The sequence below is a fragment of the Somniosus microcephalus genome, chromosome 11 (assembly GCF_052327205.1).
Source record: "Somniosus microcephalus isolate GS21.2 chromosome 11, FLI_Smic_1.0, whole genome shotgun sequence".
NCBI lineage: Eukaryota > Metazoa > Chordata > Chondrichthyes > Squaliformes > Somniosidae > Somniosus > Somniosus microcephalus.
In genome coordinates this window covers 210,768,584-210,781,522 of record NC_140997.1, presented here as the reverse complement: position 1 = coordinate 210,781,522, position 12,939 = coordinate 210,768,584, and the positions used below count along the sequence as shown (strand labels likewise).

At 41.1% G+C, this 12,939-nt stretch overlaps 2 protein-coding genes across 4 annotated transcripts in view; one reads left to right on the top strand and one right to left on the bottom strand.

The window, feature by feature from the left end:
- The window catches only part of cenpp (centromere protein P), a 333,753-nt gene that overhangs the window by 48,062 nt on the left and 272,752 nt on the right, over positions 1–12,939 (bottom strand). The gene's annotated exons all lie outside the window — the stretch shown is intronic.
- ecm2 (extracellular matrix protein 2, female organ and adipocyte specific) overlaps positions 1–12,939 on the top strand; it is a 53,617-nt gene that overhangs the window by 15,882 nt on the left and 24,796 nt on the right. For both annotated transcript variants that reach the window (XM_086001815.1, XM_086001816.1), the window contains exon 3: positions 12,143–12,331. In XM_086001815.1, the coding sequence (XP_085857941.1) occupies positions 12,143–12,331 (189 nt within the window). The remainder of the gene's footprint in view (positions 1–12,142; positions 12,332–12,939) is intronic.

Genomic DNA, 12,939 nt, shown 5'->3' with positions numbered 1-12,939 from the left:
GGATTTACGATAGCAAAATACTGCAGATGCTGGAAATCCGAAGTAACAGAAAATGCTGGAAAACTCAGCAGGCCAGGCAACATCCGTGGAGAGAAATTAGAATTGACCCGAAACGTTGACTCTAATTTCTCTCCACGGATGTTGCCTGGCCTGCTGAGTTTTTCCAGCATTTTCTGTTGTTATTATAAATGGATTTATTTTACTTTTCAAGATTATTGTAAGCTGATCTATTCACCACACACTACCAACGTTCCTTCTACATTTTTTTTCGTGCACGCCACCTTTAAATTTGCTGTGCAGTATCTTAAAGGGAACAGCTTGTGAGCGGCCTGCGCGGTACCTTCCCAATTGCTGCGCGGCCGCGCACACGTGCAGCTTGGAGGGAACATTGCACACTACCATTGTGCCACTCGCTCAGGCTGCATACTTGGAAATAAATGCCATCTGGCATCTTTTTGCGGCCAGAAAGTGAAGTGAAAATATGTAAACTGTCTTTAGCAATGTATTAAGATTTGTATGGCTTTGTATAGTGCTTCATTTCTGCAACTGTAATATTCAAAATTAGAAAAGTATAAAAAATATTTTTGTAAATGTTAAACAATAGAAAAATGTGTAGAATCTCAATGCTAAAAAGGAATCCCTATCACCATCAAAGGGTTAATTAACTCTCTCATGCTGGTTAAGTAATTAACCAGTGTTTTATGCTTGCCCTTTAGCGTCCTTTGGCATCTATACAATAAATAATAATTTTAAAAGGCCATATTTTTTTTAAATGTTAAACCATTAGTTTTTGTTTAGAAATAGATATGATGCACAAATTATTTCAAAATAAATCTTGATTGAAACACACACACACACAAAAAGATAAATGATGAGATTTTAGTCTAAATGCAAACTTGAAATTCACTTCAAGGAATGGACAATCTTCTCAATTGTAATATTTCAAACACTTCAAATTCAGAAAGTCAATTCACTGGAATTTTTATTTCATAAAGCGCCAATATTTCCACCTGAAATAGATCTTCATGTTTTATAAATACGCCATTAAAAACACAAAAATGTATCATAGCCAAACTAAATAAACTGAGAACTTAGAAAAAAGTGACCCCCCACCCACACCTCAACTAAAAAGCAGACATAACATGAAGAGTCCTTAATGGCAAACAGCCATAAACAGTCTTGTGACTTGTGAAAGTGAAGAGTTAGACAGAAGTACAGTGGAACACAGACTTGTTCTAAGTTAAGCTGCAGATATACACAACCTACCATCACTTTTTTTTTGCAGGGGAAAACAAATCAGAAGTACGCAAAAGTGCAGTTTACAGCAATGGCAGATTTAGAACTTACTGAAGAGAGATGCTGAAGGCATGACATTTATTTTTTAAAGGGTCATGGCAGCATACTAAATTTTGACACATTAATTGGTGCATTTTATGACAATTTGGACGTTACTGTAATTCTACCTTTCAAGTCAGAAATAATTTCTTAAAGTAATTGTAGGGACTTCAACACAACTTTACAGCATCGAGTAAATCTGACCCTAGCTACATCATTTAAGTTTGTGAATTGAAATCTTTACAACACATGACTACAATACTCCCAAGCAGCAGTGTGCATACGTGCACAAAACAAACTAGCTCACTATCCCACGTGTCTCTATCCCCATCCCCTGGCAGTCCAACGGCAGGTGTATGATTACATGAATTGAGGGTATTGATTTAACTAATGTAAACAACAGCAACATGCATTTATATAGCGCCTGTAACATAGTAAAACATCCCAAGGCGCTTCACAGGAGCATTATCAGATAAAATTTGACACCGAGGCACACAAGGAGATATTAGGACAGGTGCTGAAAAGCTTGGTCAAAGAGGTAGGTTTTAAGGAACATCTTAAAGGAGGACAGTCTTAAAGGAGGAGAGGGAGAGAGGCGCAGAGGTTTAGGGAGGGAAATTCAGAGCATAGGGCCTAGGCAACTGAAGGCACAGCCACCAATGGTGAAGTGAAGGAAATTGGGGATGCACAAGATGCCAGAATTGGAGGAATGCAGAGTTCTCGGATGGTTCTAAGGCTGCAGGAGGTTACAGGGATAAACAGCAGCAAGGCCTTGAAGGGATTTGAACAAGAGGTTGAACATTTTAAATTTGAGGTGTTACTGGATTACATAGTATTTACAGCACAAAAACAGGCCATTCGGCCCAACAGGTGTTTATGCTCTACACGAGCCTCCTCCCACCCTTCTTCATCTAACCCCATCAACATATTCTTCTATTCCTTTCTCCCTCATGTATTTATCTAGCTTCCCTTTAGATGCATCTATGCTCGTCATCTCAGCTACTCCTTGCGGTAGCGAGTTCCACATTCTAACCACTCTCTGGGTAAAGAAGTTTCTCCTGAATTCCCTATTGTCTTAAATAACCCTTCCATAATCTTAAAGACCTCTATCAGTTCACCCCTCAGTTTTCTCTTTTCTAGAGAAAAAAGCTCCATCCTGTTCAATCTTTCCTGATAGGTATAACCGGCCAGTTCTGGTATCATTCTAGTAAATCTTTTTTCACCTTCTCCAGTGCCTCTATATCCTTTTTATAATATGGAGACCAGAACTGTCGACAGTATTCCAAGTGTGGTCTAATCAAGGTTCTATACAAGTTCAACATAACTTCCACTACTTTTTGTAGTGTCCGTGTGTAGATAAAGACACTGAAGACAGGAGTTGGTTCATAGGTATTTACTAAGCAAGTCTGGGGGGGGGTTTCTAAAGGATATACACAATACACAGGCTTATATAGCCCAAGTGGCAATTACCGGCATTACGCACACCTGGGGCTCTTAAAGGCACATACACCATAATTGCTCTTAAAGGCACATACACCACAATTCCTCCCCTTCTAGCTAACTAGTACATCATATTTTAAGTAATTATTAATTACATGTTATATGCAAAATAATATACATTGCTGTATTAATTAATTATAAGTTAGTCTCTCAGGAGGCTTCCTGACTCGGTCCGGATAACGCCTCGGGGGTGTAGTAGTTTCTGGTGGTGTAGTAGGTTCTTCTGGCACCGGATCGGAGGTAGATATGGGTATCTCTACTTCATCGTTAGATGTATAGAGTGGTGGTGTAGGTTGTCCCTTTTCGGATGACTTGATGATTTGGTCAGCATGGCGCCTTATTATGCTGTCTCCGATATACATCAGTGGTCCTAATCGTGTGCAGATAGTTCCAGGCTGCCATTTCTCGGTACGGTAGTCCCGGGCCAAAACCGGTTGGCCTATCTGGAAGGCCCTAGTTGGCCTTTCATTCATGCCCTGAAACTGCCGGTTCTCCACGTCCCTTCGGATGTTGGGCTTGACCAAATCCAGCCGGCATCTTAGGTTTCTATTGTAGAACATCATGGCGGGAGTTTGGTTAGTAACCATATGCGTTGCATTCCTATATGCAAATAAGAAGTTATCCACCTTGTGCTGAAGTTTTATGTCTTCATTACCCATGGCCTTGATGGCCTTCTTGAAGGTCTGGACAAACCTTTCAGCCAATCCATTGGTGGCGGGATGGTATGGGGCGGACGTGTAGTGCTTTACCCCATTGTTCTTTAAGAACTTTCTGAATTCTTCGGACACAAATTGCGGTCCATTATCAGAACATATCTGCTCCGGCAGCCCATTCCTGGCAAATATGGTCCTTAATACTGTGATGGTTTTTTCCGTGGTGGTGGAGGACATCTTTATTACCTCCGGCCACTTGGAGTGTGCATCAACTGCGATTAAGAACATTGAGTCCATAAATGGACCAGCAAAGTCGATGTGCACCCTTTGCCAGGGAGATGAGGGCCACTCCCATGGATGTAGAGGGGCCTGTGGCGGAGCATTTTGGACCTTCTGGCATCCTAGGCAGCTCTTGGTCATGTCTTCGATGTCTCCATCGATACCTGGCCACCATACAAACGCCCTAGCTAGGTTCTTCATTTTCACTCCACCCAGATGCCCCTTGTGAAGCTCCTTTAGCACTTTATCCTGGAGTTTGGGTGGAATCACCACTCTGGATCCACACATCAAGGTTCCTCGGCACACTGACAGCTGTTCTCTTCTTTGCGAGAATGCTGGCAACAGTGGTTCGCCATGTGCTGGCCATCCCTTCACTGTTAAATCGTAGACCCGTGAGAGAGTAGGGTCATTTCTTGTCTCCCTTTCAATGGCAGAATTTGTCACCGGTAGACATTCCACTATGGTAGAGTGGAATATCTCTACTGGGTCTACGGTAGGTGCCTCTTCTATCGTTGGCAATGGTAGGCGTGATAAACCGTCAGCATTCCCATGCTGTTTTGACCCTTTGTATTCAATGTTGTATTGGTGTGCCCCTAGAAAAAGGGACCACCTCTGTAGTCTTTGTGCCATCATAATGGGGACACCTTTTTTAGGGTTGAATATGGAGATGAGGGGTTGATGGTCAGTCAGCAAGGTAAATTTTTGTCCGTGTAGGTAATGGTTGAATTTCTTCACTCCCCATACCAGGCTGAGTGCTTCCCTGTCTATATGGGCATAGTTACGCTCAGCTGAGTTCAATGAGCGTGACGCAAAAGCTATCGGCCGTTCCGAGCCATCAGGGAATCTATGGGACAATACCGCTCCTATGCCGTAAGGGGATGCATCGCACGCCAGTCTGATTGGTAGTGATGGGTTGTAATGAGCCAAAATTTTCTCGGATGTGATTAAGTCTTTACATTTATGGAAGGCACGTTTACAGTCTTCGTTCCATTTCCAAATCACTCCTGTCTGTAGAAGATCATTAAGAGGGTGTAGAATAGTTGATAAGTTCGGTAAAAATTTATGATAGTAATTTATTAATCCCAGGAATGACCTTAATTGTGAAACATTTTCAGGTGCTGGGGCTTTTATAACTGCTTCAATTTTTTCAGGTGACTTATGCAACCCTTCCTTATTAATTATGTGGCCACAATATGATATCTGATTTTGGAAAAATTCGCACTTGGGGCGATTTGCTCGTAGGCCCCGTTCTTTCAGCCTAGTGAGCACCTGCTCCAAATTGGCAAGGTGCTCGTTGTCATTTTCTCCTGTTATAAGGATGTCGTCTAGGTAGCATTGAGTCCCCGGAATCCCTTGCAGGACTTGCTCCATAGCTCTTTGCCAGATAGCTGGAGCTGATGCTATTCCAAAAACCAGTCGATTGTACTGGTACAGGCCTTTGTGTGTGTTTATTGTGAGATACTTTTTAGAGGTCTCTTCAACCTCCATCTGTAGATATGCCTGTGCCAAGTCAATTTTTGTGAAACGTTTCCCTCCGGATAGTGAGGCGAAAATATCTTCTATCCTCGGAAGAGGATACTGTACCGTGTGAAGGACCGGGTTTACAGTCACCTTAAAGTCCCCACAGATGCGAATTTTTTCCTGTTCCTCAGAGTTATTTTTCAATGTTTTTTTCATGACTGGAACGATGGGTGTTGCCCATTCGCTCCAATCTATTTTGGATAATACGCCTGCCTTTTCCAAATTCTTCAGCTCTGCCTCGACTGCCGGACGTATTGCGTATGGCACCGGTCTTGCCTTAAAAATTTTTGGAATTGCTGTATCTTCCACTTTTATTGAGGCGGTGATGCCTTTCAAGGTTCCTAGTTTCTCTTGAAACACTTCTTTGGCGTTGGCCAAGATGTCTTTTAATCGTTCAGGTATGATGTCATCATTGTTTTTTTCCTTACTGGTCACCGTCAGTGCCTGAATGGAGTGCCAGTCTAAACGTATCTTCCTTATCCATTCACGTCCCAACAACGGTGGACCACCATCTTGTAGAATGTATAAATACAACTTTTGTATTTCTTTGCCGTTGTATACCACAGGCACTCTTATTTTTCCTTTGGGGTAGACTTTCTGCCCCGTATATGTTTTTAAGATAATGGTTGTGTCTTTTAGAGGTATATGCGAAAATAGCCTCTCGTAATCTCGTCGATTTATTACGGTTAGAGCTGATCCTGTATCTAGCTCCATTTTAACTGGGGACCCTGCTATTGTGAGGGTAACCCAAATGGTTTGGTAATCCTCTTTGGCAAGTACATTATGTAATTTGAGACAGCTTAGTCTCTTGTTTCCGTAGTCGCTATCGCTATTCTGGTCTTCGGAGCTATTGTCCGTCATCATTTGTACCTTCCTGTACTTTTCTTTATTGATTTTTTGTTTTCTGTCAGTGGATTTATTTTGTCCAGATTGGCATACCCGTGCAATGTGTCCAATCTTACCACATTGCCTGCATGCTTTGCCCTTGAACCAGCAGTCCCTCTGTTTATGGGTGGATCTGCCGCAGCGATAACATCTTCCGAACTCCTGTGTCATTTTATGGGTGCCGAAGTCCTGTGTCTCTTGTTGTATCTCTGCAGCTCCTTTTGCTGCTGCTTCGTATGATACAGCCATACTGAAAGCTTTGTCCAATGTTAAATCTTTTTCAGAAAGCAGTCTTTTTTGTGTTCCTTCACTTAAGAGACCACAAACAAATTTGTCTCGAAGATAATCCGATAGTCCTGCTCCGAATTGGCAGTACTTTGATAGCTTTCTTAATTCGCTTAGGTAATCAGCGTTACTTTCATTCTTGTGTTGATTTCTCTTGAAGAACTTGAATCGTTCCGCTATCAGCAGCGGTGTTGGGTTTAAATGCTCCTGCAGGGTATCAACAATTTCTTTAAAAGTCTTGTCCTTTGGTTTGGCTGGAGTGATTAAATTTCGTAACAGTCCGTATGTCTTCGCGCCCATTAAGTTCAGAAGTACTGAAGCTTTTTTTTCATCTGTTATTCCATTTGCAGTGCAATAAACCTCTACTCTTTCCACGTATGTGGTCCAATCTTCTATTTCGCCATCAAAAGCCTCAATATTACCAGATTTAGGCATTTCAGAAAAGATATGGCGCTTCCCGCGCTTTTTTTTTTTCTCTCTCTGTCGCAACGATATGGCGCTTCCCGCGCTTTCCCGCCGCTGCTACCGATAACAACGCTGTTTTACTGTGGTTTCCGTTTATTCACTGTTGGAGACTCGTTCCCGACGGAGGTCTAAACACTGACCTGCTTGCCGCGCCGGCCGTCTCTTGAGTGCACCCTCCCAGTCCGTTATTGCTTGCCTCCGATTTCGCTGCCTGTCTCAGCTGTAGAGCCCGCCGCTGGAGCTCCAGCCTGACGCCCAGGAAGGATTAGCGCAGTACCTGTCACCAGCTTGGCCAGCTGGTGAAACCACAGTTTCTCTTACTTCCTTGAGTCTTCTGGACGCTGGAGGAATCGATGTCCTTGAGGTGCTGCCGAATTGCAGGTAAGTCCGTTTCCACTTCGTCGCCACTGTAGTGTCCGTGTGTAGATAAAGACACTGAAGACAGGAGTTGGTTCATAGGTATTTACTAAGCAAGTCTGGGGGGGGGTTTCTAAAGGATATACACAATACACAGGCTTATATAGCCCAAGTGGCAATTACCGGCATTACGCACACCTGGGGCTCTTAAAGGCACATACACCATAATTGCTCTTAAAGGCACATACACCACACTTTTCAATTCTATCCCTCTAGAAATTATCTCCATTGCTTTGTTTGCTTTTTTATGCCCTTATTAACCAGCGTTGTTACATGTTACATTTAGTGATTTGTGTATCTGTATCCCCAGATCCCTCTGATCCTCTACCCCATTTAGGCAGTTATTTTCCATGGTGTATGTGGCCTCCTTATTCTTCCTACCAAAATGTGCCACCTCACGCTTATCTATATTGAAGTTAATTTGCCAATTGCAATCCCATTCTGTAAGTTTATTAATGTCTTCCTGTATTTTGTCACAGTCCTCTTCTGTATTAACTACAACCCTCCCCCACCCCCCCCTCCAATTTGGTGCCATCTGCAAATTTTGAAATTGTACTTCCGATTCCCGGGTCCAAATCATTTATGTAAATGTTGAACAGTGGTCCCAGCACCGATCCTTGTGGAACACCACTTCCCACCTTTTGCCAGTCTGACTAACTATCTTTAACCCCTACTCTCTGTTTTCTGTTTTGTAGCCAGCTTGCTATCCATTCTGCTATTTGTCCCTTGACTCCACATGATCAGACCTTGGTCATGAATCTACTATAGAAGGCCTTCTGAAAATCCAAATATATTATGTCTACTGCATTACACTTGTCTACCCTTTCTGTTACTTCTTCAATGAATTCAATAAGCATGACCTTCCCATTTGAAATCCATGCTGACTACTCTTTATATTTACAGTCTCTAGATGTTTTTCTATTACAGTTTTGGATTTAATTATGTTTCCTACCACTGACAGTAAACTAATTGATCTATAGTTCCCTAGTTCTCTGGCGTTATTCCCTTTTCTAATGATTTATTATATATATATATATATGTAATAGTGCCTCTGCTATCTCTTCCCTAACTTCTTTTAATATGCGCAGATGCAATCCATCCGGACCAGGGGTTTTATCCTTTCTAAGTTTGAATAGTTTATCAATTATCACCCCCCTTTCTATCTTAAATATCTTTATATCTTTTTTGATTTCTTCTTCTAATGTCATGTCCACCATGTCAGTCTCCTTAGTAAATACTGAGGCAAAGTAATTATTTAATATTTCTGACATTTCACCGTCGTTACCTGTGAGTTTATCATGTATATCTCTTAGTGGCCCTATCCCTATCCTGAATTTTCTTTGTTATTTACGTGTCCCTAGAATACTTTACTATTTCTTTTTATATTCCTTGATAATTTAATTTAGTAGTTTCCCATTGTCTTCCTAATTGTTTTTTTGACTTCTATTCTAACCTTTTTGTATTCTCTTTTGTCATCCTCGCCTTTGTTGTCTATGTACTTAGTGTATGCCTTTTTCTTTAGTTGCAATTTTGCCATTATTTCTTTACTCATCCTTGGTGTGTTATTATTGGCTAGTTTGTTGTTGCTTTTTAGTGGGATATATTTCTCCTGGACTCTTATTGATCACCATTTTAAATGATTCCCACTGCTGTTCTATTTCTTTGTCAATAAATTTTCCCTAGTTCTATTCTCATCTGCTAAAATCAGTTTATTTTTCCAATTTATTGCTTTGGTCTTTGTCTTACTTATGTCCTTCTCAATCTTTATCTTATACCGACAGCGCCAAGAAGCCGAGTAGTGGCAGTTTGGAGAACTACCTCCACTGACTAACTCGGCCACCGCGGGAGACTCGGACTCGGCAACATTTCCAGTTATTGAGATGTTGTTTTTGGAGTATGAATTCTGCTGGTTAATAGAGAATTCCGGATATTTAGGTGCTGTTTAAACGAGAGTTTCCTGTAACAAGGAGGGTCGATGAGGGTAGTGCATTTGATGTAGTCTGTATGGATTTTAGCAAGGCTTTCGATAAGGTTCCGCATGGCAGACAGGTCACGAAAGTAAAAGCCCATGGGATCCAAGGCAAAGTGGCAAGTTGGATCCAAAATTGGCTCAGAGGCAGGAAACAAAGGGTAAGGGTGTTTTTGTGACTGGAAGGCTGTTTTCAGTGGGGTTCCGCAGGGCTCAGCACTGGGTCCTTTGCTTTTTGTGGTATATATCAATGATTTTGGACTTGAATGTAGGAAGTATGATTAAGAAGTTCGCAGATGATACAAAAATTGGTCATGTGGTTGATAATGAAGAAGAAAGCTGTAGATTGTAGGAAGATATCAATGGACTGGTCAGGTGGGCAGAACAATGGCAAATAGAATTCAGTCCGGAGGAGTGTGAGGTAATGCATTTGGGGAGGGCTAACAAGGCAAGGGAATACACAATAACTGGTAGGACACTGAGAAGTGCAGAGAATCAGAGGGACCTTGGAGTGCATGTCCACAGATCCCTGAAGGTAGCAGGACAGGTAGATAGGTGGTTAAGAAGGCATAGGGATACTTGCCTTTATTAGCTGAGGCATAGAATATAAGAGTGGGGAGGTTATGCTTGAACTGTATAAAACACTAGTTAGGCCACAGCTAGAATACTGCGTGCAGTTCTGGTCACCACATTACAGGAAGGATGTGATTGCACTAGAAAGGGTGCAGAGGAGATTTACGAGGATATTGCCTGGGCTGGGGAATTTTAGCTATGAAGAAAGATTGGATAGGCTGGGGTTGTTTTCTTTGGAACAAACGAGGCTGAGAGGAGACCTAATTGAGGTGTATAAAATTATGAGGAGCCAAGATAGAGTGGATAGAAAGGACCCATTTCCCTTAGCAGAGGGGTCGATAACCAGGGTACATAGATTTAAAGTAATTGGTAGGAGGTTTAGAGGGGATTTGAGGAGAACTTTTTTCACCCAGAGGATGGTGGGGGTCTGGGACTCACTGCCTGAAAGGGTGGTAGAGGCAGAGACCCTCATCACATTTAAAAAGGACTTGGATATGCACTTGAAGTGCCGTAACCTACAAGGCTACGGACCAAGTGCTAGAAAGTGGGATCTGGCTGGATAGCTCTTTGTAGGCCGACACAGACAAGATGGGCCGAATGGCCTCCTTCTGTGCTGTAAATTTCTATGATCCTTCCGTTAGTTATGTCCCTTTTTTCTACTGCTATTATTTTATCTCTAATTAGTACAGCTACCCCACCCGCTTCTTCCTTCTCTATCTTTTCTGATATTGTTATAAACTGCACTACAGTATTTAGTTGCCAGTCCTGTTCTTTATTTAGCCATGTTTCAGTTATTCCTGCTACATCTGGCTCCTCGCTATGGATTATTGCCTCCAGTTCTCCTGTTTTATTTTGAATGCTGTGTACATTGCTGTACAGGCAGTTTAATTTGTCTTTGATAATTGTTCCTTTTACTTTATTTTTAACAGTGCTTTTATACATCTGTTTTATAACTGTATTTGTTCCCTGACCATTTAGGTTACCCTTGTTCCTTACCTTGGTCTGGTCTTTACTCTCATCTCCTATTTCTTTTATCTTCAGACTTATATTATTTTCACCCAATCCCTCCCCCGTCTTACTAGTTTGAAGTTCTATCGGCAACCTTAGTTATCCTTTCCACTCTGACACTGGTCCCACTCTGGTTCAGGTGCAGCCCATCCCAGCGGTATAGCTCCTTCCTGTCCCAGTACTGGTGCCAGTGTCCCAGGAAATGGAACCCCTCCTTCCCACTCCAGTCTTTCAGCCAAGCATTCACCTTCCTGGTCTGCTTATCGCTAAGCTAATCATCATGTGGCTCGGGTAGTAATCCCGAGATTACTATGGTCTTATGTTTTAATTTAGTTCCTAACTTCTGATATTCCCTTAGCAGGACCTTCTCCCTTTTCTTCCCTATGTCATTGGCCCCAACATAGACCACGACAACTAACCACCCCTCGTTTTCCAAGCTCCTCTCCAGTTGCTCCAAGATATCCTTTACCTTTACACCAGGTAGTCAGCACACCCTTCTGGTCTCTCGGTCACAACGGCAGAGGACGCCTATCTATCGCCCTAATTATTGAATCCCCTATGGCTACAACCATGGTGCCATGGTTAGCATTCTGGCTGTCTACCCCGCAGCTTGCATCCTTATCCTCACAGGTAGCAAGTACATTGTACCTGTTGGATATATATATATATAAACATTAAATATAAGAACTTTCATTTTTAGGTAGCTTCAGGAGAGACTAGGGTGAGTCAATATCATTGAAACAAAACCTTAGAGAACTATGTTCTGATGAAAGGTCTCACTCAAACATGAAACTTACTTTTCCTTTATTAGATGATGATCACTTCACAAGAAAAGACTATTGCAGAGATAATTTAAAATTAAATTGTACTTCATATAGATTGTTAGGGTATACTAATAAAAAAAAAGGAAGCACCACTTCAAGGAGTTCTCAATACAGTTTCCATTATTCCTGTCAACAAAATGGTGCAACTTGTTTCTACTGTCTTGGCATACATGTTAACTGGCACAATTGTCAATTCCATCGCTCTGAAGTCATGAGATTTATAAATTAAGACTGCTGAACAGTTAGCTGTTCCCATGCTTAAATGTCTACTTGTTAACAAGGAATTAAGAATTATTTGGTAACAGTATATTACAGTTTTGAGTTATGTGATACCCTTTCTCATGGCTTGAATTTGAAACTCCTTAAGATGTTTAGCATTTCAAAAGATCTACAATAATGACCCAATTTTGTTTAATTTCTATCATTAGGCAGACAAGGACATTGCAAAGCAAACGGGATGATCATGTACAACAAGGCAGTCTGGTCTCCAAAACCCTGTCTAATCTGTCTGTGTTCAAGTGGAAAAGTGGTTTGTGAAGAAATGAACTGCCCTATTTTAAAATGTGCAAGGACCATAATACCAGCAGGAGAATGCTGCCCAATTTGTACTTCGATTGGTATTTTCTCATTCTTTCATTCAGCTAGTTTTATTCAGTGATTAAAAAGTCAACATGGAAAATAATTATGTAAAATGTTTACTAACTCAAGGATGGTTTCATGCATTTGTTCATAATTGCAAACAAAATGCTTTGAGGAAAAATACTTGTCATTGAAACTTGGTATTAATGAACCAGTTAACACAGCTATTTCAAAAGGTATTAGCGATTGTTGCAAAATAATTGAGGATAATTTATATTTTTGTTGAGAAAAATCTTTTAATGCGCTACTTATCAAAGTGAAACAATCACTTTAGTATACACTGAGGAATATAAAGAACTATAATTGCAGCTCAAAGGTTCAATTAGGCTGTGTAAAACTTAACCTTCAGTAACTAAACTCAATATTTGTCCACTATAATTTTATTTTCAATCAAAAAGTAATACAACACTATAAGCTATATGACATGCTCTTAATCGTTTTGTAACTAATCCATTTTAAAGCTGCAAGATTATTTCTATGTTAAGCCTCCTGTGTATTATGTGATTACATTCTTCTGCAGCAAGAACATTATAATAGCTGCTTACAGGCTACAATCAGGTGTGACTTGCACTACTTTTTACTGACA